A 22,462-nucleotide genomic window follows, 5' to 3' on the forward strand; every position below is an offset into this window, starting at 1 on the left:
GTCAATCTGAATGGAGGCGTCACAATGTACATTTAAATAACTTTAATTCAAGTTATTTGGATTGGGAAAGGATTAAACTTTAATCCTTTCAAAGTGTGTTTTCAGTTCATAAAATTTAAATGTAACATTTTGGTTGCATAAAAATGTCTTGTTCAGTGTTTAGTTGTACCAAAAGACACTCTAAGCCTTAGAGTTAGTAGTTTGTATTGTGTGGTGTCAGGATTACTCCACAGATGTGGAAATGAATGTAATTTTAAAATGATTTCTATATCTTGACAAGTTGTTTTGATCATAAAGTAAAATACTATATTGTTCCAGATATCTGTGACTAAATGTTGTGTGCCTGATACACTGTGATCTGTAAGTTGAAATGCAACTAAATGATAAACTGAGGCATAATAATGTTGAAATTGCACTTTTAGGTTGTTCATAATGTTTTGTAAAAAGATAGTTCATTAAATGTGAACATTTTCAGAATGTACTTTTTTGCACCAAAACAAAGGGAAACATTTTAAGATCTCGTTGTTTATAGGTTATTATGATATGATTTTACTGGTCCGACCCACTTGAGATCAAATTGGGCTGTATGTGGCCCCTGAACTAAAATGAGTTTGACACCCCTGCTCTAAGGAGTCTGATGTTAATTGTTTCTGGTAAGAACATTTAGTTTTAAGCATGTTTTATGCTGGCCGAATCACAGTTTATGTGAATAACGGATGTACCTTGCTAACCTAACTAGCTAAAGTTAGCTGGTAACTTAGCGTTTGCTATGCTAATGTTTGAAATTCACAGTAAAGTTTGTAACATTCCTAACATACCTTTGGTCTTGATTTTGGCTATGAAAAAAAAGACACCACCTTCCAAATGCGTTAGAGTATCACTTTTATTACAGCCCCATGTTCACACTTCAACATGTGGAGGAATCCAAGCTTGACAGGCCGGCGGCGCCAAGTTAGTGTCTAGTTGCTAAGCTACAGTTGGCCACCCACTATTCGGGGCCAGGGAATAAGGAACAGTCGATTGCACCGAGGTTACCTGATATATTTGCAACATGAAATATACTTCAGGCATTTTTCTACATTAAATTAGTACTGAAGAAAAAAATGTCCCCGCTTTTTCAGATACAACAACCTGAGTTGATCATTTGTGAAACTGCAGGTGGTTCTAAGGATAACTAATGCTTATTTATTTCATTCCTTGTTGATTTTCTATCCTTCACAGCATCATAAAACTCTGAAGGTGGCTGATTTATGTTGCCACTTACAGGCAATCACTGCCAGTAGGTGGGAAAAGACACCGATATCCCCGTTTGCCTGGACAGGGGGATCAGAAATACAGCTGTGCATGTAATCCCGGAGACTTATGGCAGTGCATGTGCACCTAGGCACATCAACATTAAAAGGCTGCTGTGAGATATGATGGCCGGGCCAAGAGACGGATAGGCTGCAAGAGAGAGTGAGAGCGGAGGAGGAAGTGATAAATGTAAGGAAGGAGGGGGAGGGAAGGAAAGGACAGAGGTGCTGAGTGGTGAAGAGGGGATAAATAAAAATGATATTATAAGGGAAGACGTAGAGATGAGGTAAATAGAAAAAGAGGGGGAAAAGCAGAGGTAGGAGGATGAAAGGATGAGGCTCAGACTGTCTCAGTGTATCTGCTCTCAAAAATATATTCTTGGCTGTGCATATGAACAATAGGATCAAACATGATCACTGACATTGCAGAATAAATTCAGGTGTCATTGATGACTGGTGCTGCATTCCTCACTTGAATCCTTGATCCCCCGGTGAACTCAATTTGATGTAGACTTGGATTCAGAGTAACTTCAATGAAGGATGACAGATGTGAGCAGGAAGCCAGAATCCTGTGTTGCTTCTCCTGCACAAATAAATATTAATTTGAATACCTCATACTTCTTAGACTTGTTACTTTCACACATACATTTCCATTATTCTGTTTCTTTTTATGTATTTCACCCCTGTGAGCCTTTGAACAGCTTATTTTCCAGTAGCATTTTATATCCAAGCATTTCCCCCAGCTCTTTCCAAAAGCTGGCAGTAAAAGAATGAAAGTGAAGCCGGTACTGTACTGTTGATGGTATTTGTGACTGAGGTCTGTAATCCTATTACTGACAAATGAATTTCTTGTGATGCTTGTTATGGATTTTCCGAGAGATTATATATAATAATTAGTCCACATGGCAAATCATATTAGTGTAAAACCATAACTCTTTATAGCACGAGAGACTTTGGGCTGAGTGACTTAATTGTTAAAATCAAAAGGAGGGAAGGACTTCTTATTAATTAGCCTTTTCATTTGTGGCACTAATGTTAGTTTTAAGGGACATTTGAAAGGGAAATCTAAATCCATATATCCAACATACATTTTCCTAAATAATGAGATTATTACATAACATATACAGTTGAGGACTCCATCAATTATCTGTGTCTTCCAACAGTCTTCAATGACTGTCACTGAGAAGGCATTATTCATGCAGACATTCATTTCCACAGTCCTCCAGAGGCGGTGTTGTATCTTGAGATAAAACAGGGATCATCTAAAAGCAGGCGTAATCCTGCCTGCTCCTCTCTGTGAAGAACAAATTAAGTGTCATAGAGCGGTCACAGACACAAGATGCAGGATATGCGAGGTGTGAGAAAATATTGCCATGTGAGTATTTGGGGGTACAACCAGAGATACCTGGAAGATGAAAACATCCAGACATATCATGTTTTCCACTAGGCTACTATTGGATTGATTAGATCATTTTCACAAGGTAATAACTCATCATCAGCAAAGACGACATGAACCTAAAAGCAGAACTGTGATCTGTAAAACGATGGTTTTGTCAACATGTGATGTCTAAATAAGAGCCTTAACATGATCCTTCTATCACGGAGTTACAGACACAGTTGTGAGATTCTTCTCTGCTTAACAAAGGGACAGTGGTGAAATGTTCTGATCTCAAATGTTCTGGCAATATTGAGGCACTTTTTCCAAGGCTGATCTGAATCCACTGCTCTGTAACTGGCAGAAGAAAACTGATAACTTCAGTCAAACTGCAAAAACTGCCAACTGTTAGTCTGGGCCAAACTCATAAGCAGCAGACTGTTATCTGACATTTCAAGGGATCTTCCGGTACTGCTCGCAGCTTTCTCAAGAACCCCTCATCCAAAAAAACTTCACATCCAACGCTGCACTTCATTGAGTCCAATTCATCTGCCAATTGTGAAGTCAATTGGATAAACGGTAGTTGAGAAAATCCAAGGACAGACATGCATACGGCCAGAAAGAAACTTTAGACATTTTAGTTAAATAATTCCACACCTTCTCTGCTGGCTCATGGGAAATATTTCCATGATACATCTGCTACCATTGCGTCAAACTCGGAGCATCACGCACATATTGCGAGATATCATGAAACTGTCTCTTGCGATATAATAAAGATTGATTGGCAACAGTATCATTTAAAGCAGAGGGCTTTTCTTTATGCAAACCCAAACAGTTTTACTTCCCTGTAAATTCAGCTTTTTCTGCTTTTTAAAAGGAAGGAAACACATTAATCACATTTGTTAAACCTTATGGATACACATCATGAGTTTTTATGATAAACACTTAATGTAAATAAAGTTATTTTGTTTGTTTCCAAGAAAACTCCACAGAACACCTCAAAAACTCGAAACGGGATGGAAACAGCTGGCCTGAAATGCCATGAGCTCTACAGCTCACTGATGTTCATGTTCTATCTCATTTGTTAAATAAGTGAATAAACTGAAGTGTAAAAAAAGCTACAGTGGTTTATGTGCAACACTAGTTCTTGGCCGTACGCAGCAACTTCCTGGAATCTCCAATGGTTGTGGGGCAACCTCACGGTGACGTCACAGTAAGAAAGTGATTACACGTATTCCCCAAAATGTCAAACTATATTTTTAAGGCTGTTTGACATTTCATTTAAACGATGACTTATGTGTTCAGGATGAAACCACATGCAGTTTGGCACACACTACTTCCCTACTCAATGGTCTTTCAAACTACAAACTGTGCAGAAAATAAATGATGAATGAAAATAAATCATTCCTGCTTTACACAAGGCAATGTTTCCATTTGGTGTAATTCATTGAAATTGGCATTAGGATGTAGATTCAACATACAGTTGATCACATCATAAAGTTGAATTTGTTCTTTTTCCTGCCATAGATTTTACCATACACAGGGTTCGCTAGTAAATAATGGCCCATACTGAGCTGATAGAGATTGTGTTCTCCTTGACGGGCCTGGAGTGGCTGTAAAGTGTACAGGCTCCCTGCAGGCTGCTCTGAAGAGATGGATGCTGCTCCCCTGGAGTGGAAGAAAAGTCAATAGATGTCAGGAAAACACGTGTATCTGACACACAAAGATGACTTGTAAAACCAGGTACAGAGCACCACACTCACATACAAGTAAAACAGCAAGTGCAAACACAACATACGCTACACTGCACTTCAGGTACAGTTGTGTCAAATCCATACACACATTATATTACATGCAAACTGCTTCTGTTTTATTCTATCCTCTACCTTAGATGTGTTAAGGATGAGAAACCTACTTCTTATGAATTACTGTTACTGAGTCTGAAATGTATTAAACTGCGGTCAGAGATCTATTTACAAATGTGATGTAGACATAAAATATATGAGACCCCTTGACTGATATCCATCTCCATTGCACTCTGCTTCTAACCTACATGCAATACTGACCACAAACCATACTTATAGATCTTAATATTCATGCCAGCCTTGTGGGTTACGGCCTGATATCTTCAGAGAATGCTTAAACTGGAGATCCATCAACATTTGAATGAGATCCCTGGAGAACACTCTCATCTCCCCGCAAACTCAATCGATCAACACTGAAACCTCTGTAGCTCATAAAATACTGATGCTCTCTGTTATTTTTAGATATAAAGGACATGATGATTGATCACAATTTCCCTTTCATGGCAAGTTAGGAAACCACTAAGTGTTCCTGGAAATATTTTGGACATGTGTGGCGGTTGACGCTGGTTCCCCATCTCTACTCATCCTCCTGGATCTGACTGCAGCGTTCGACACGGTCAACCATCAGATCCTCCTTCAGTGCCTCCACTAAACCATCGGACTCTCTGACTCCGCCCTGAGCTGGTTCCGGTCCTACCTCTCTGGAAGAACAGAGTACGTATCCTTGGGTGGTGCAAGTTCCCAGATACACCCAGTAACCTGTGGTGTCCCTCAAGGGTCGGTTCTCGGCCCCACTCTGTTCACCCCTCTACACTCTGCCCCTTGGCCGTGTCATCAGCCAGCATGGAATACCATTCCATTGCTACGCTGATGACACACAGCTATATATAAAAACCGACCCGATGCCACATGCAGCCCCACTGTGGACATCTTCATCATCATCATCATCATCATCATCATCATCATTGAACACCTGCCTTGAGGAGATAAAGGATTGGATGAAAGAAAATTTCCTCCAACTAAATAGCTCAAAAACAGAGGCTATTTTAGTTGGCACACCACACCAGGTCCAGTCTTCCCCCATAACCCACATCACTTTTTCTGGCCAAAACATCCCCCTATCACCATCAGTCACCAACCTAGGTGTAAGATTTGACCCTCATCTGACCTTTGACACCCACATCAAACATCTGTGCAAGACCTCCTTCTACCATCTCAGAAACATTGCAAAACTCCGCCCCACACTCTCCCTGTCAGATACTGAACAACTCGTCCAAGCCTTTGTCTCCTCAAGGTTGGACTACTGCAACGCTCTCCTCATCGGGATTCCAAGCGGGAGCCTTCAAAAGCTCCAATATATCCAAAACAGCGCCGCTAGGATCCTGATGAGGGTGCGAAAATATAACCACATCAAACCCATTCTCCACTCCCTCCACTGGCTTCCTGCCTCATTCAGGATTGAGTACAAAATCTCCCTACTCACCCATCAGTGCATACATGGAAATGCTCCTCCGTACCTCAAGGAACTCCTCCCTCAACAAACCTCCACACGCAACCTCCGCTCCTCTAAAAAAACTTTGCTCCACCCCCCCAGGACCAAGCGATCGGGCCTTCTGCTCAGCCGCTCCTCACCTGTGGAATTCCCTCCCAGAACACCTGAGGGCTCCACAGGCCACCGACTCCTTCAAGAAGAGCCTAAAAACCTTTATTTTCAAAAAAGCCTTTCCCTAAAATCTTATGTCTGTTGTTGTTGTTGTTGTTGTTGTCCTGCATTTTAACGCCTTGAGATTGATTTTAGCTTTGAAAGGCGCTTTACAAATAAAATGTATTATTATTATTATTTTGGATAGAATTATCTGAAAAAAGTCGGTTGCAATGAATTTTGGTTGGACTTTTTTAAGAATGAATTGCAAAGGTGAATCAATAGACATCAGATATAAATCAGCTCAGTAGCTGCCTGGCAATTAAATGTGTTGGTGTTGTTTCTGTGCTGTGCAAATACACCAAAGGGTGATGTGAAAATGCCAAACAGGCTCGCTGTGATTATTTTACAGATTACCTACTAAAAAAATAAATAATCCAGATGAAAATTTATGAAATCTGCAAACGTCTGTAGACTATCCAGAGTAACATGGAGTCTGATTTTGGAATAAAGGTTGCTGTTGAATTTCTAAACTTTCATTCAAATCTTATTTGGGAGGGATGGAGGCAGACGTCTGAGAGATATAACGTTTATCTTAAAACCTGGGGCAAATAAGACCAAAACGATTTGCTTGGCTAGATACCACTAGAGTAAGGGAGACGATATATTTACATATCATTTTAAATTGAATCACATATTTTAGGCATCGATTACGCAACAGTTTATAATTAACCTTTGAAGGGCCAGGTAAAGCTTACTGTGAAATATCATTAAAATGTTTTGTCATAAAAGACTAAAATCAGCAAGGGGTAGATTTTAATAATCAAATGCGGAGGTGTGAAAGCTTCTATGGTGACAATAACTGTTTTAAAAGAAGAGATGCTGCATGTTTTCTATCGCTAAAGATCTTTATCTTTAAAAAGTATTTATTTAGAATTGAGTGAACACTGACATGAATCCCTTTACGTGTGTCAGCATGATTTTGATGGCTGATTACACCACAGGGTTCTGATTGCGTAATGTAATCATAGAATAATAGAGTAGATAGCTTGTTAAATTGGATTGTCAGAATGATCCACCTTAAAGGGAAGTTGATCTCAATAACTTTTGTTTGACAGCTACTGACATTTAATATGAGAAAATTAAATGTTGCGTATCAACTGCATCTTCCTCAATCTCCTGGCTTCATAGCATCGGACCTCCTGGCTCTTCCTGCCGTGTGCATCAACCATTTCCGGCCTGCCAGCCCCTTGAGGAGATTAGGCATCTCTTCACAGGGCTGTGTCCTGCTAAGTCTCCTAGATTTTGGAATGTGTCTCAATACTGCTTTATTGTCCAAATAGAAAAATAATACTGAGAAATATCACAGTATAACTTCCTTGACATCTCAAGAGGCATCATATAGATGTCATTGTAAACATATTGTAGTCGTTCTGAATGATTAACTGGTGCATAAAGCTTGTTAGGGCTTTCTGTCTCTCTCTCTCTTACTGATGGTCTCTCATCAAAGGTGTTAAGCTTGTAGGCTGACATGTGTTAGTACATGGTCCAGCACTAGGTTGCATACAACCAGATATGTTTACATTAGCTGCTGCCAGTAAAATCATAATGTGTAGAGCAACTGAACAAGGCCATGTGCTCTTCTGATGGAAGTTCCAATTCCAGTTTCTATTCTTTGTATGCTTCTTATTTGAGGTATAAATGTAGTTGGAGAGCAACTCATCTCATTTTACCAATCAGATAGAACATTCTAGAAAAATTGCCCTGGAAGGTGCTGATTAAAAAACATATTGTCAATTTCTCTCATGAAAAACATTGAAATGGAAAGTACCCCACCAGGTGTTGAATAGCTGTTACTACAATCACTTAGTGCGTCCTTTACTATTAGCCTTTGCTTTTGTTTTTTTACACATTGCTATAATATTTACTGATTGTAAATGTGTTCTTATTGTTCCATTTTAAATTCTGTGTATGTGTAAACCTACTTGGCAATAAATCGAAATCTGATTTTGACACGTTTTACAGTTATAGACAGTATATAAGAAGGTCACAGTCGGAAAAGCACAGGTGCTACACATTGTCCCAGCATTCACAATAATTCGGTTTTTTGTACACACACGCCTCTCCCACTGGGACATGTAGAGATGTAATCTTGAAAAGGCACATTTCCCTAAAATAATTGTTAGGTGAGAAATAAAAAAAGTTCTGTGGCTACATTCAATTTAGGACTTTAAGGGCCTTGATGCATGCTTAATGGAGCACTTACAGAATACAGAGGCGTGGTTAATGTTATTGGTAACACCTGTGCTTTTCCTTAAATGACAAAGATAACCAGAGTAGCATCTGTATACAAAGACCTGCCCCAGAAGAGAGTGGAGGTTGGCCTCTGTATATCAAGTGGATATGGTCATCAGCTGCATTCCAAGTTAGCTCTGTTTGCACATAATACAAGACAATAACAATGGATACTCAATTACTACTTTATTAAAAAATAACATTTAATACGCAATGATACAACACTGTACATTATAGTGTGTGTGTGTGTGTGTGTGTGTGTGTGTGTGTGTGTGTGTGCAGGGGGAGCAAAGGTGTCCCAGAGAAGACTGTGAGTGAAGGGATGCTGGTCAGCTGTGAGGACGTGCTGTAGTTGTCTCATGCTGCATGGAGGGTTCACTGGTGTGCAGCTCAGAGCAAAAACTGAGCTGACACAAGGTATCATCACATTTATTTCGTTCATCTTCTTGCAGGACGTTCAGACACAAATTGTTATTTTTATGTTTTGAATTGTTATCGTCATGTTTTTCTCTGCAACAAGCAGGGGAAACTCCATGAGAAAACTCACAAACCCTGAGTTTCTGACTTTTATAATAGCTGTTTCCAAGTCAGACATTAGTATTTCTGGTATTCCCTCATGTTATGAATGCAGCATTAGTCCTGAGAGGAGAAAGGTGACTGTTGTCTTCTGTTAAGGGTGTCAGTCCAAGATGGGCAGTGGAAGTGTGTGATAACATGATAAACCAACCATCACATTTGAAAATCAACAACATATGATGCCTCACATGTTAAACACAAGTGAACAAAAATCTTTGCAGACTGAGACCCCTGAAGAACCACAGTTAGGTTCAGCTAATACTGTACGGCCCTATTATAGAGTGAATTTCTGCACCGTGTTAGACAGATGCCTTAGTGCATGTCATCAAAAAGACACCAAATAATTCCAAAATGAAAAATAGATCGAGACTAGTGGTATTTTTCAGAATATCATATTAGTTCACAAAATAGTGGAGCAGTCTGACAATAGATTGATCCATATTTCAATGCACAACATGAAGCACTGACAATGTGATATGGCAGTATTTAGCTCTGCAACAATGTAACAGCACTCAAAAAAAAAGGAAATTAAAATAAAGACTAAAAAGAGAGTGAAGTGCGAGGTCAGACTTCTTCGTGTAAGTCAGTCAAGTTTAAAGTGACTTTTTGTTCGCCTAAATTTTGGGTCATTGTTTAATTGCTAGATAAAAAGGTTCTGGCAGTGTTAGACTAAGCCAGATGACGCACAGGCTTCATTTGTCAGGACATCAACTCTCTTGTTAATTGAGAAAATGGAGATCATTTCACATGATCACAAGATAGATGTAAAAGTGTGCAGAAACTGCACCGGTTGATCGTAAGCCGTGGCCGTGTTGAACATTGTTGCATTTCATAATGCATCTCAGTTTCAAGGCATATGTGGAAGACTTCATCATGCTAATTATATGACTAAGGAAAGGCTAGATAATTCAGAAAGGCTAGTTAATAACTCAAATTGTGTCTTAAAGATTTAATACTCATTGACAAGTACAAAATTAAGTAAATGACATACTAAACTGGCTAATACAAATTCTATTGAGGGACTATGGCGTGGAGAAGTGATAGGTTAGATAAGAAACTTTCTCTAAGAGTTGCAGAATCCCTAATTATTGGAAAGTAGGAAGAAAAAAGCCTTGTCTTAATGGCAGCGATTTTAGCTTTTTGTAACAAAGTTTCCCTCATCAATAGGATTCACAAACTGGATTGTTTAACAACACTCTTGCATCATTGCCCTGAAAAATATGTTCCCTCGCGGCTATGGGTCTGGAGGTGCCTTTTGATTTTGTCAGAACGGCTGAAGCATTTGCCACACACAGGGCAACTGTATGGCTTCTCCCCAGTATGGATCCTCATGTGTACCTTCAAGTGAGCCATCTGTGTGAAACCCTTTCCACAAATCTGGCAGCGAAATGGTTTTTCTCCTGTGTGGCTACGCTGGTGCTCCTGAAGTCTACCAGAGGAGCTGCAGCATTTCCCACATACTCCACAGCGGTAAGGTTTTTCTCGAGTGTGCACTTGTACATGCACATGCAGGTGGCCAACGTGACTAAACGCCTCACCACAAACCTTGCAGCTAAAGGAAGATATGTGACCTTGAAGGGGTGATTTTTGATTAGGGCATTCCACAGCATTGGCTCCTTGGTTGCGCATCTGAGAGGCCTGTCCTCTGTTAGCTCCAGTTCCATTTCCTTTAGAACCAACCATCTGTCCTCCATTCTCCACCGCAATAATGTCAATGTTGTTCTCATTTGAGCAGTTTGGGTTGACTGGTGCAAGTGGCTGGGCGCCACTGTTGGAGGAAGTAGAGCCTCTGTGGGCTCCTCCACTCTCTACCTTCACATGTCTTGAGGACCCTCGAGATGCAGGATCCCTCTCCCTATTCTCCACACCTTGACTCTGAGGGAGGTTGGATGTGTGGGGGCCATCCTGGGGATATTCATTTCCAACACGCGGGGGAGTGAACATGTTCTCTGGTGTGCTGCAAGAGCCATGGCCACGAAGCTGATCATCTCCTTGGTTGGCCCGGAGATCTCTTTTATCTTTAATCTGAATAGGGATGCGCTCTTCATGCCCCATGCTGGGACTCCATTCACGACGTGGATGCTCACCATCCTCCTCGTCCAACAGCGCCATGGACGGACGATCTGAGAACACAACAGGAGGAAGAGGCTCAGATGAAAGTAATAACTTTATTGCTGCAAACACAACTGTGTCCATGGCACAGTGGAACGCCAGTTGAACTACATACGGCATTTGCCGTTCACAGAGTTTCATAGTTACGAAGTTATGACGGTTGTATTTGAATATCTAAATGGACATGGTCCTCACCCGAGTTATGGCTAAACCCAAAGGGAAGACACTGTAAAGCTATAGCAGGTAACATGTACATAGTAACTGCAGTGTTCTTTTGTAAACCACCCCTTTACCAGAAAACTCTTTCCATCAAAAACACTGAGGTAATCTCCCTACCCTGTTAACTGAAACTAACAACATGATTTTAATGCAGATTTGCACACCTGCTCATATTTGTTTATGATACCGTTTGTGTTTTAGAGTAATTGGATTATTACTTATCTTTGATAGACAAAAGTTTTTGGAATATTTGAATGGCATAAACAATACTTTCATTTAATGTTTATAACTCTTCTATAAAAACAGTCAGTGGAAATCCTGAGTACTTATGATAAAATACTGTATGTGATGCCAACATAAAGTATCCACTCCCATGAAGTGAATGGTATACCACCATTCATTCACAGTAGATGCAACTGGGATGTTTTAACAGTGCTATCATGAAATGTCAGGTTAAAGTGTACGTAAAAAATATCTACAAATAGATTTAAAATTAAAGTGCATGGCGTATTTACACATGATAAATAATGGCACCTTCTGCAACACTTCTGCAGCAGTTTCAGCCATGAGTTGACTGTGTTGTTAGAGAGTTTTAAAATTAGAGTAAACAAACACAAACACTGTGACACAACAAGTGAATCGTGGGGATTTGTTTTGTCAGTGTTCACTTGTATTTGACGTGAATTACTACACCGACTACGGCAAAAGCGCACACTAGTACACAAATAGCTAAACGCTAACCCGGGTGTAGGCTAATCGGCTAACCTAGCTGATTGGCTAACGAACAAAGGTTGCTAACGCGCTAGCCATTCACAACAACAGCAGCTAAAGTCAACTAGCTCGCTAACAGCTAAAGTTAACTTGTTTAGAAGTGAGGAAACAGTATTCTGAGACAATTTGATGTGTTGTTACATTTGTTTTGTACGCGCTCATTTTCATTTCACCACCTAAACCCACCCACAAACTCGACAGTTAGGACATAAAGGGGCGCAACTGCACCGTTAGCTTTCAGCGGAGCTAACCTGGCCATATTTCGATCCCAGCGTCTCGCAGCCTGCGTCTCAAATGGTCGTTCTCCCGCTCCCTGATCGCTATCTCTTCCTGGTACTCCAAAATCGTGTCCTCGACAGATTTGTAGATCTCCTGCGCAGCAAGCATAAGACGCTCAGTCAAAAAGACGTTTAAAAACTGCAGTTTGGTCATTTTCTTGGTTCGCACGGAGCCCTCGCTATCCTCCAAAAATGGACCAAAAAAGATGCTCGACCCAATCACGTGACTCGGAGTTATGTCTTCGTCTTCTTCGTCTTCTCCTTCTACATCGTTCCCCCAATATTTACTGTGACCCCACTGATCTGTTATGTTTCTGCGTTGCAGAGGTGACTGTTTGGGTTAGTTAAAGTTTGAATGGGGTAACGTAATACTAATTAGGTCACCGAATATGGTGTAACACCTGCTGCTATCAGCATGATTAAACAACATACCCTAATGGTGTGAAAGTGACCGTATGCTTTATACTGATGCCCTATGTCCTAATTATTAGAACTCTGTATAAACTATGATTGTCATATGGCTGCAAATGGTAGTTTACATCAATGCTATTAACCTGTAGTTTCATGATTACACTTTTTGTGTGCACATAAAACTCCTCCATATCTTTATCATTAGCATCAGTACCATTGTGAAAGTCTAGAAGTAGATTCTTGTACCACCACACTTCTGTATAAGTTTTAGTATGGGTTACTTCAATTATACTATGTTGTTATTATTGACCTTGTCAAAATGTTTTTTTGGTTACTATATTCAAAATACTTCAGTAAAGTAAAAAGGTATTGAAAATAAACAGTAAATGAGACACATTTCGTCATGTAGCTCAATAGTTCAAAGAAAGTTTAGACAATTTAGGTATGGGCCTTATAATAATCTTAACATATGGTTTTCAATTTTGTGGTTTCATCCCAGTGCAAGCACCCACTGCAAACCAGCTTTGACATTATGCATGAAGCCCAAACAAAGCATTATGCATCTTTGTGGGAAAATGTGCTATCTGAGTTATTAATAAAAGTCCCAAATATAAACAACATAGTGTGGCATGTAGCTACTTAATCTACTATACTGTGTGTGTGTATACAGTGTGGACACCATCATTGAAAATATATAAAAGTCCAAGACAGACTTTTATTTTCATAAAAAAACTATTTTAATTTCAAATAAGTTATAAAGATTTTTTTTTTAATCTTAAAGCACTGTAGCAGATCCTTAGTGAAACACTGTGAGCCTTTGCACATCCCCATATCAATAATTTTGCACATCCTGCACACAACTTTTCGGCTCTCTCATTTAGAAAGTAGTCATGTACTACAATTATTACATTACATTACAGTTCCTTTAGCTGCCGTTTTTGTCCAAAGCGACTTACAATAAGTGCAAACAATCATGAGCATACAACTCCAAACAGTGAGATTATTGCAAGTACATTAGCTTCAAATAGGTATAATCATATAACTGCAGTACAATTGCTTCAAATAAGACAAACCAATGTAAGTGTAACACATAGAAAAAATAGAATACAAATTCAACCATTAGCTTAAGCCTAACCAATGTAAGTCCTACATACAAAGAACTGATTGTTTTTTTTTCATTTGCTGTGGTGCATTTGAAACAGGTGAGTTTTCAAATGAAATGAAATCAAATTTATTTGTATGGCCCAATATCACAAATTATACATTTATCTCAGTGTGCTTTACAGACTGTACAGGTTACGACACCCTCTGTCCTTAGACCCTCGCATCGCACAAGGAAAAACGTCCTAAAAGAAACCCCATAATTAAAGGGGGAAAAATGGAAGAAACCTCAGGGAGAGCAACTGAGGAGGGATCCCTCTCCCAGGACGGACAGACGTGCAATAGATGTCGTGTGTACAGGATAAACAACATAGCACAAATGCAACATTTGACAGAAAATTCTGTTGTGTTGAAAAATAGAAAGTTTGGATGAATCCAGGAAAATGTCAAAAAGGCTTCCTGGTGTCCAGCAGGACCAGGGCAGCAGGCGCAGCCACGATTCATGATCCTGACGTAAACTTTATCAGTGCAACCTGCCACATGAGACACAGAAACTCCGGGGATGATACCCCGGATGGTGAGTTAGTAACATACATTTACATAAATACATACAGATAGAGAGGGAGGTGAGGAGAGGGAGGGGAGGAGAGGGAGGGGAGGAGAGAGGAAGAGAGCAGAGAGGTGTCCCCCGGCAGTCTAAGTCTATAGCAGCATAACTAGGACTGATCCAGGGCAAACCTGAGCCAGCCCTAACTATAAGCTTTATCAAAAAGTCTTTAGCCTACTCTTAAATGTGGAGAGGGTGTCTGCCTCCCGAACACAAACTGGAAGCTGGTTCCACTGGAGAGGAGCTTGATAGCTGAAGGCTCTGGCTCCCATTGTGCTCTTAGAGACTCTAGGAACTACAAGTAACCCTGCAGTCTGGGAGCGCAATGCTCTAGTTGGTTTATAAGGTACTATGAGATCTTTAAGATATGCTGGAGCCATTAATTGCTTTGTAAGTCAGGAGAAGGATTTTGAATTCTATTCTGTATTTTACCGGGAGCCAGTGCAGAGCAGCTAATACAGGAGTAATATGATCCCGTTTCCTTGTTCTTGTTAATACACGGGCAGGACGGGCAGAGGTAACATGGGTTAGAACTTCATTTGAAGAGAGGGGGGAGAAAGAAGTTAGAATGGGGGTAAGTGATGTGGATGGTGAACAGTTGATGTCAGTCGATAAGTTGGAAAATGAAGAGCGTACCTCTATTTTCTTTACAAAGTAGTTGACAAAGTGGGACGTAGAAGGGAAGAAGGAGGTGGGAAATTGGGGGGATTGAGGAGGGTGGAGAACATAGAGAAGAGGTTTTTGAGCAGATAAGAGTTTGGAAGGCAAGGAGTTCATCAAGGAGTTTTGTTTTCAACCATTTTCTTTCAGTGGCCCGTAGGATGGTTCTGTTAGCACGCACAGTCATCTAACCAGGGAGCTGGAGGGGACTAGCGAACCTGCTGCAAAGTGAGAGGACAGAGAGAGTCTAGAGAGGAGGACAGAGTAGAGAGGAGAGTGTCTGTGGCAGAGCTGGCAGGCATGAGTGAGAAGGAGTCAGGTGAAGGAAGGGCCGAGAGGACAGCTGAGGCAAGAGAGAGGGAGGGAAGTTTACGGCGGAGAGGTAAGGTTTTCGGGGAGTTAGGTTTCTTAGATTGGGAGAGAGTAGGATATGAAAAAGTGATCAGAGATGTGAAGCGGGGTTACAGAGAGGTTCGAGGTAGAGCAGTCTCTAGTGAATATGAGGTCGAGGTGGTTGCCAGCTTTGTCAGTGGGTGGGGACGAACACAAGCAGAGAGCAAAAGAAGATAGGAGAGATAATAAGTCTGTTGACTTCTCTGATTGGATATTGAGGTCACCGAGAAGTACAAGCGGAGGGCCATTTTCTGGGATGTTAGACAGGAGAACGTCTAATTCCTCCAAAAACTCCCCCAAAGAACCTGGAGGACGGTAGAGAACAACAATGTTTAATGTTACGGCTTAGTTACAGTGACGGCATGAACTTCAAAAGTTGAGTGGGTGAAGTGTGCCAATTATATTGTACACATTACAGTTACGTTGTGCATACTGTTATAGTATTTTTATAGTATATTTTTCATATTTGTACAGTAATGTTCCTTGTTAGTGAATAACCTACTTGGCAATAAACCTTATTCTGATTCTGATTTTTTTTAAAGTGCAAAGTATATAATATGGAAAATATACACATACAATTATACATATATATATATATATATATATATATATATATATATATATATATATATATATATATACATAAAATAACAGCGTTTTTACAGCCTGTTAAACTTTCACCGGATGAGCATAATGTACTCCAGCTCGGCAGGCGGCGAAACACGCGCTGACAAAAGCGGAAATGACGAAACGTCGAAGTTGAGCTGAGCACTCCTCCACGTGCGAGAGCAGCAGAGCAGTCACATTGGAAGGTCCGCAGCTCCACGATGAAACGACCATGTAAGTACACACTGTTAAATTAATATGTGAGTTTCTAAAAAACAACGTGTTATGTCTTTATTGTTAGGTTAATCCACCTAGGCTAATAAACTAACGTTGTATATCGCAAAAAAAACACAGTTCGTCAGTCTGCTTTAGCTTCGTTTTTAGCTAACGTTAACTAGTCAACCGACGTTGAACTGTTTTTAATTTTTTTAATCTTTTGTCTATAGTGCTAAAGAAAGCAAGTAAGAGGGTATCATGTTCCAAACGCTATAAAATACAGAAAAAGGTAAGTGTTTGACTTTTTATAGCGCATGACTTGAAAGATAAAAGTGTATAGCTTTTTGGGCAATGAGGCCTATGTGAACGACACGAGACGTAGCCGCTAATCAAATTTCCTGAGGGTTTTTTTGGAGTCCTTTTAATGCTTACAAGAACTTGAGTTACATTTAGGTGTTATGTGTTTAGGTCCGAGACCACACTAGGAAACTAAGAAAAGAGTTGAAGAAGAAAGGAGTGAGCAAACGAGTGAAGAAAGATCCCGGCGTGCCAAACAGCGCTCCCTTCAAAGAGGAGGTCCTGCGGGAGGCAGAGCAGAGGAGGCTACAGGTGGGCATCATTAAGTTCATTGTTTTCACGATAGACAGACGTATGCCAATATTGAAATCAGACATGAAAATACCCGGTTAACATGGGACATTAAAATAAAAATTTTAAATGGAACGTGTGTGTATGTATATATATTCATCTTCATCATTATTTTAATTTGCATCACAGAGTAACTTGAGACGCACTAAGATTTATTTTTATTATCTTCGACTTGTGTATATATATATCAGTATCACCAGTATAACCAAGATTCTACTCTTTTACTACAGCTGGGAATGTGTATTTGACGAAAATACACTAAAGTCCAACATTTAAGATGCAATTTATTAAGTTATACTTAACCATATCTAACATGTTTACATGTTGACTGTTAATTGAAAGTTTTACTTTTTTTTCATATGTTACAAGTAATGTAAATAAATAAATCACCCAAATACATTGAAATAGTATGTACCAATTAAAATTGGTTAATATTCACATATGACTGAAGAGCTCCATGCCATACAGGCAGATAAATGGCAGATTGCCTGGCTCCACAGAGCTGTTTTGCGAATGCAACGAAAAATGCCTCTATGGGTCAGTGCTTTGATAAACCACCAGGTGGCCACGAACACGTGGAGCTTTCACCAGTCAGCAGCAGTCACAAAGAGGGCTGCTGTCTCCTCCCCCAGGCTGCCCCTGGTACAGTTGGCTCTTGGCCTCTAGCAGTTTAAAAGTTAACAGCGTTGCTTGTTAACCGGTACACATTAAACATAATCATTTATAGCTGTTGCAAATGTATAGCATTTTTTTTCTGTCTCTTAGATTGAAGAACAAAAAGAAAAAAAGAAGCAAGTTAAAAAAGTAGAGCGAGCCAAGAAGAGGAAAAGGGAGAAGGAGACAGGAAGTAAACAAACAGAACCCAAGGCCAAGAAGGCTCCACAGGTAAAAGGCAAACATGAAAATAATCCATCAATTCAGAATTTTATCACTCTACTGTTCACTTACTTTTATTTTGTGTTTTCCATAGGATGTGGATTGTAATACAGCCGGAGAAACAGCCCGCCCCAGACAAGACCTCAAAACAGTACCTTTGCTCAGAATTAAATAAGGTAAAACTTCACAATCCCAGTTAGTGTTAGGCTGAAGATAATGAGGAGAAAGCTATTCCTTTTATACAGTATGATTTTCTTTGACATTTTCAGGTAATTGATGCATCTGATGTAGTAATAGAAGTCCTTGATGCTCGTGATCCGCTGGGGTACAGGTGTCCACAGCTGGAGGAGGCGGTGCTGCAGAGGGAAGGCAACAAGAAGCTGCTTTTGGTCTTAAGCAAAATAGGTAAATGGACATTAGACTCTGCCATGTTAATTTAGTCAAACACACACTGATGAGCAGGTTTGTGGTCTGTTGTGAATTTGAATGAAAAATGGCTCATCGGGACTCAATATTCTGTGTTGTAGATCTGGTACCAAAAGAAAATGTCGAGAGGTGGATACAGTGCTTACAGCTGGAGTTTCCAGTTGTGGCGTTCAAAGCATCAACACAGATCAAGGACAAAACAGTGGTAGGAGGTGCATTTCACACATCAGTGAATTCAAATTGATTGCAAAGCAAATGTGTGAGGGGTCAATTAACATGAATCAGGAAGTGAAGTGTTTCACTCTTCTCCTACAGTTTGGATTGGTTTAAGAACAAACTGCTGATAATTTTGTGTTTTATACATTGTTGTAATGTGGAGGACTGAGAAGGTTAAGCAGCTTCCAGTGCTGTTATAACTGGTTATAGCCTCCAAAAGTAACTCACAAACCACTCTATTAAGTGGCTCTGTTCTTGTTCAGAGCTGATGTGCAGTGTGTTTGTGAACAACACAAATGAGTTTTAAAAACTATTTCTAATATGTGTATTCTGTGTTATTCACAGTGAAAGCTTCAGCTACCTAATAAAAGGTTTTCCGACGGTACTTGAAAGTAATTTTACTTGGTTGTCTTCATCAGCGAGCCAGGAAGAGCAGGATAGTCGCCTCTAATGAAGTCCTGGACAAATCCCGAGCAGCAGCCTGCTTTGGAAACAGTTCTCTGACTGAGTTCCTGGCAAGTTATGCTGCTAAAACACAGAATGAGGCTTCACTCAAAGTGGGAGTAGTTGGTAAGCTCAGTAAAATGCGTTACTGTCTTGTGCAGCTCTGTAGAGATGTACTGAATTCATTATAGCTGTGTTAATTTCTTTGAATTTTCTCATGATGCATAATCTGAATTCTCATTTTTGATGCAATCTCCCTTTTTACACTCAGGTTTTCCCAATGTGGGGAAAAGCAGTCTTATCAACAGTCTGAAAGGGATCCTTGCATGCAATGCCGGCATCAAGAGAGGCATCACAAAGTGAGTGACGAATAAGCATAAAACGCTGTGTTTTAACAGAACAAAAAATGGGAAGAGTAATGTGCATTAGTGGGATTATGTCCAAATTGTAGAAAGTTGTAATTAACGTAACATATTTCTTAGGCCCCCCCTCCCTGTATCTTATCCCAATATTGAAATGTTACTTGTTCCCACCCCATCAGATCCATGCAGGAGGTGCACATCTCGAAGAATGTGAAGCTAATGGACAGCCCAGGAGTCATGGCGTCCCCGTCCAACCCGCCAGCCTCCATGGCTTTGAGAAGCCTGCAGGTGGAGGAGGGCCGGGACAGCGTGCTAGAGGCAGTCAGGACTCTGCTCAAACAGTGTGACCATAGCCAGGTAGGAGGAGTTACCATCACAGAAGAGATTTGTTAGATGGATTCTGGTGTTATTGTAAATTTGAGTGATCTTTAATAATTTCAGGTCATGTGTTCTCATGGTTTCAGATCATGCTTCAGTATAATGTCCCTGACTTCAGAAACTCCCTGGAGTTTGTAACCTTGTTCGCTAAAAAGCGTGGATATCTTCAGAAGGGTGGAGTCCCTAACGCAGAGCAGGCAGCCGCAGCTTTCCTTGCTGACTGGACAGGGTGAGTGTTTGTATTCGTTAGGATTGGGAAGGGTGAGGCAGCATTAGTGTGGAAATGAGGACAAAACGCAAACGTCTGAATTTTATGAAGACTTCTAATCCAACTCTGATCCCAACACTGTGCCAGGATAATGGCAAATATGTATGTCTATTAAGTATGTCTTACTTGAATCTCACAGAAGTCTCTCTGGTTTGTCTTCTCAGTGCTAAGATAAGCTACCACTGTAAGGCTCCAGAGAACCACGGCCTCCCTGCCTACATGTCGGACGCTGTTGTCGCTGAGATGCAGAATGGCTGGGATCTAAACTATTTGAAAAGGGGCAACGAGGAAACTCTTAACGGTATTGGTGGCTTTAATTTGATTCTTTAAACAGCAATTTGGTCTAAATTCAGCATTCCCCTTTTTATGCAAGTGTAAGGGAGTGTGCAGGACTCCAGAATACATTAACACTGACGCTCAGTCTCCTATATCCAGATTTTCTTCTAGGATTCTTTTTTTTCTTGTTGCTCAAAATCACTTCTCTTTTTTTAAGGTGTTAAATTCCCAAGCCGGGCCAGCAGTATAGGCTTCATTTCCAAAGGCCCGACTGCAGGCCTGCTGAGCATCATCGCTGAAGATAAACCTGATGCTGCAGTCTCGGAGAGAGAAGTGGAGCAGAATAATGAGGTAACTTTAGATGGAATTTTTTTTAACTCCTAGACAATACAGCTGCTTCAAATAATGCTAGCAGTCTGTTCTGGAAATGAGGACAACAAATCAAGTCTTGATTTGTAATATGAAGACTTCTAATCCAACTCTGATCCTGTTCGCTCGACAGTTCTCATATAATCATTCGGTATCTTGGGAGTTAAATGGTTGAAATCTGCTTTTCTTGCAGCCTGAAAAAATTGCAAATGGGGAGGAAGCAAATGAAAAAGAAGAGCCAGAAAAACCACAGAATCCTCCACCTAAAAGTAAGTTCTGTTTTTAATTTCTTATTACTAAAAAAAATCTCCCATCGATTAGGCCTTAGTTTTACATCTCGCCTTGTCTTCCCAGGTCGTGTGACGTTCCAGTCTGTCCCCATTGACATCAGCCTCTCTGCAACAACACAAGACGCCTATGACTTCAACACAGATTTTAAATGAGCTATGCCTTCTTTTGTCTGGAGGACATGCAGACTTAAAGAATGACTGTTGGGGTACCTTTGACCACCTCATGACTGGCAAAGTTGATTCAGAATCGCAGTTTGAAAGGCACTGCCTAGCCGAGAGGTTTCAGGCTGGTCGGTGACGTTTGGGCCCTTCCTTCAAACTTTGAATCTGGCAGTTACCACCAACAAATGAGCTTTATCCTAGACAACCTTTTTCAGTTTGTCTAGGGCTCATCCCTGCTCAGAAAAATGGACTAATCTATTAAGTGGTTGTGTATATATCCACTGACTTCTTCTCCCAGATGTTGTTGGTGTAAGATCGCCTGTGCTAAATGTCCAGAGGTTATTTGTAATGTTGTTCATGCAGAATCATGTATATAGACGCCTTATTATAAATGTAATAAACCTTTTACAAAGCCTACATGTTATTACTGTATTTTTTTTTTTCTAAAACCACAAATTTACAAGACTACTAAATTCTATGCTTTATCACCATTTTAACTGCATTGTCTTCATTATTTTATGCCTTTTCAGGAAGTAACACTTGTCTTTTTTTACGGGTTAAATTCCAAAGCTCGGCCAGCTGTATAGACTTCACCTACAAAGGGCCGACTGCAACCAACATTTTGGAAGAAAAACCTGGTGCTGCAGTCTCCCGACAAGCAGAGCAGAATAATGAGGTAACTAGATGTAATACAAAAATGTGTTTAAACTAGAAGATGCAGCTGTTTCAAATAATGTGAGCAGTCTGTTCTGGAAATGAGGACAAAAATTCACGTCTTGATTTGTAATATGAAGACTTCTAATCCAACTCTGATCCTGTGCGCTGGACCTGTGTCATAGAATCACTCTATCTCTGGCATTAAATAGTTGAAATCTGCTTTTCTTGCAGCCTGAACAAACTAGGAGGCAAATACAACGCCAGAGAAACTACAGAATCCTCCACTTAAAAGTAAGTTTTACAATTTGTTTATTGATGGAAATCTCCCACCTAATAAAGCCCTAGTATTTTTTTTTGACATCTACATACCTCTCGCCTTGTTTCAGAGAACCCAGGCCATGTGCAGTTTCAGTCTGTCATTAACATCGGCTTCTCTGCAGGACATGCCTTTGACCACCTCATGACGGCAGAGCTGAGGCAAGGACTGACCTGCCATCCTAGAAAACATTTCAGTTGGACAGACTTTTTTTTTTTATGTCCAGAGGTAATTTGTAATGTGCTCACGCAGAATACTGTACAGACGTACTATAAATGTAATAAGCCCTCTACCCTAAATCTGTTTACTGTATTTTTCCAAAACCATTAGGTTAGACTAGCTTTCAGCTAGTGCACCTTTTAACCACATTCTTTTTTCATACCATTAGTATTACAAAATGTGAAAACAATCTTGG

At 40.2% G+C, this 22,462-nt stretch overlaps 2 protein-coding genes and 2 non-coding genes across 5 annotated transcripts; 3 read left to right on the plus strand and 1 right to left on the minus strand.

Annotated features, from left to right (window-relative positions):
* Positions 1-8,582: 8,582 nt before the first annotated feature.
* Positions 8,583-12,725, minus strand: LOC115007745 (zinc finger and SCAN domain-containing protein 22-like). The gene is made up of 2 exons (XM_029430702.1): positions 12,339-12,725; positions 8,583-11,108 (listed from the first exon to the last, which is right to left on the minus strand). Exons 1-2 carry the CDS (start codon positions 12,517-12,519, stop codon positions 10,189-10,191), a joined length of 1,101 nt encoding a protein of 366 aa, XP_029286562.1. The 5' UTR covers positions 12,520-12,725; the 3' UTR covers positions 8,583-10,188.
* A 3,516-nt stretch (positions 12,726-16,241) lies between these two features.
* Positions 16,242-21,491, plus strand: gnl3 (G protein nucleolar 3). Of its 2 annotated transcripts, XM_029431154.1 has the most exons (15): positions 16,242-16,377; positions 16,590-16,648; positions 16,828-16,968; positions 17,773-17,892; positions 17,997-18,059; positions 18,153-18,288; positions 18,411-18,514; positions 18,945-19,095; positions 19,241-19,328; positions 19,511-19,688; positions 19,796-19,938; positions 20,142-20,278; positions 20,471-20,604; positions 20,816-20,891; positions 20,977-21,491. In XM_029431154.1, exons 1-15 carry the CDS (start codon positions 16,365-16,367, stop codon positions 21,063-21,065), a joined length of 1,632 nt encoding a protein of 543 aa, XP_029287014.1. In that variant the 5' UTR covers positions 16,242-16,364; the 3' UTR covers positions 21,066-21,491. The 2 variants fall into 2 exon arrangements, with proteins under 2 accessions (XP_029287014.1, XP_029287013.1); XM_029431153.1 differs by lacking the exons at positions 16,242-16,377; positions 16,590-16,648 and having other exon boundaries at positions 16,947-16,968; positions 17,978-18,059.
* Positions 18,684-18,819, plus strand: LOC115008951 (small nucleolar RNA SNORA47). Its single transcript, XR_003832360.1, has one exon. It is a non-coding gene; the product is annotated as a small nucleolar RNA SNORA47 (small nucleolar RNA).
* LOC115008949 (small nucleolar RNA SNORD19) lies at positions 19,988-20,060 on the plus strand. Its single transcript, XR_003832358.1, has one exon. It is a non-coding gene; the product is annotated as a small nucleolar RNA SNORD19 (small nucleolar RNA).
* Positions 21,492-22,462: the final 971 nt, after the last annotated feature.

Source organism: Cottoperca gobio, chromosome 5 (assembly GCF_900634415.1).
Source record: "Cottoperca gobio chromosome 5, fCotGob3.1, whole genome shotgun sequence".
Classification (NCBI taxonomy): Eukaryota; Metazoa; Chordata; class Actinopteri; order Perciformes; family Bovichtidae; genus Cottoperca; species Cottoperca gobio.

Bases quoted from the DNA above. Each gene is read 5' to 3' on its own strand.
- LOC115007745 (XM_029430702.1), bottom strand. From the start codon at position 12,519: ATGACCAAACTGCAGTTTTTAAACGTCTTTTTGACTGAGCGTCTTATG. The intron at 11,109-12,338 runs GTTAGCTCCGCT...TTGTGTTCTCAG, and splicing joins TGGGATCGAAATATGGCCAG to ATCGTCCGTCCATGGCGCTG.
- gnl3 (XM_029431154.1), top strand. The intron at 18,060-18,152 runs GTAAAACTTCAC...TGACATTTTCAG, and splicing joins TTTGCTCAGAATTAAATAAG to GTAATTGATGCATCTGATGT. The intron at 19,939-20,141 runs GTGAGTGTTTGT...TTGTCTTCTCAG, and splicing joins TTCCTTGCTGACTGGACAGG to TGCTAAGATAAGCTACCACT.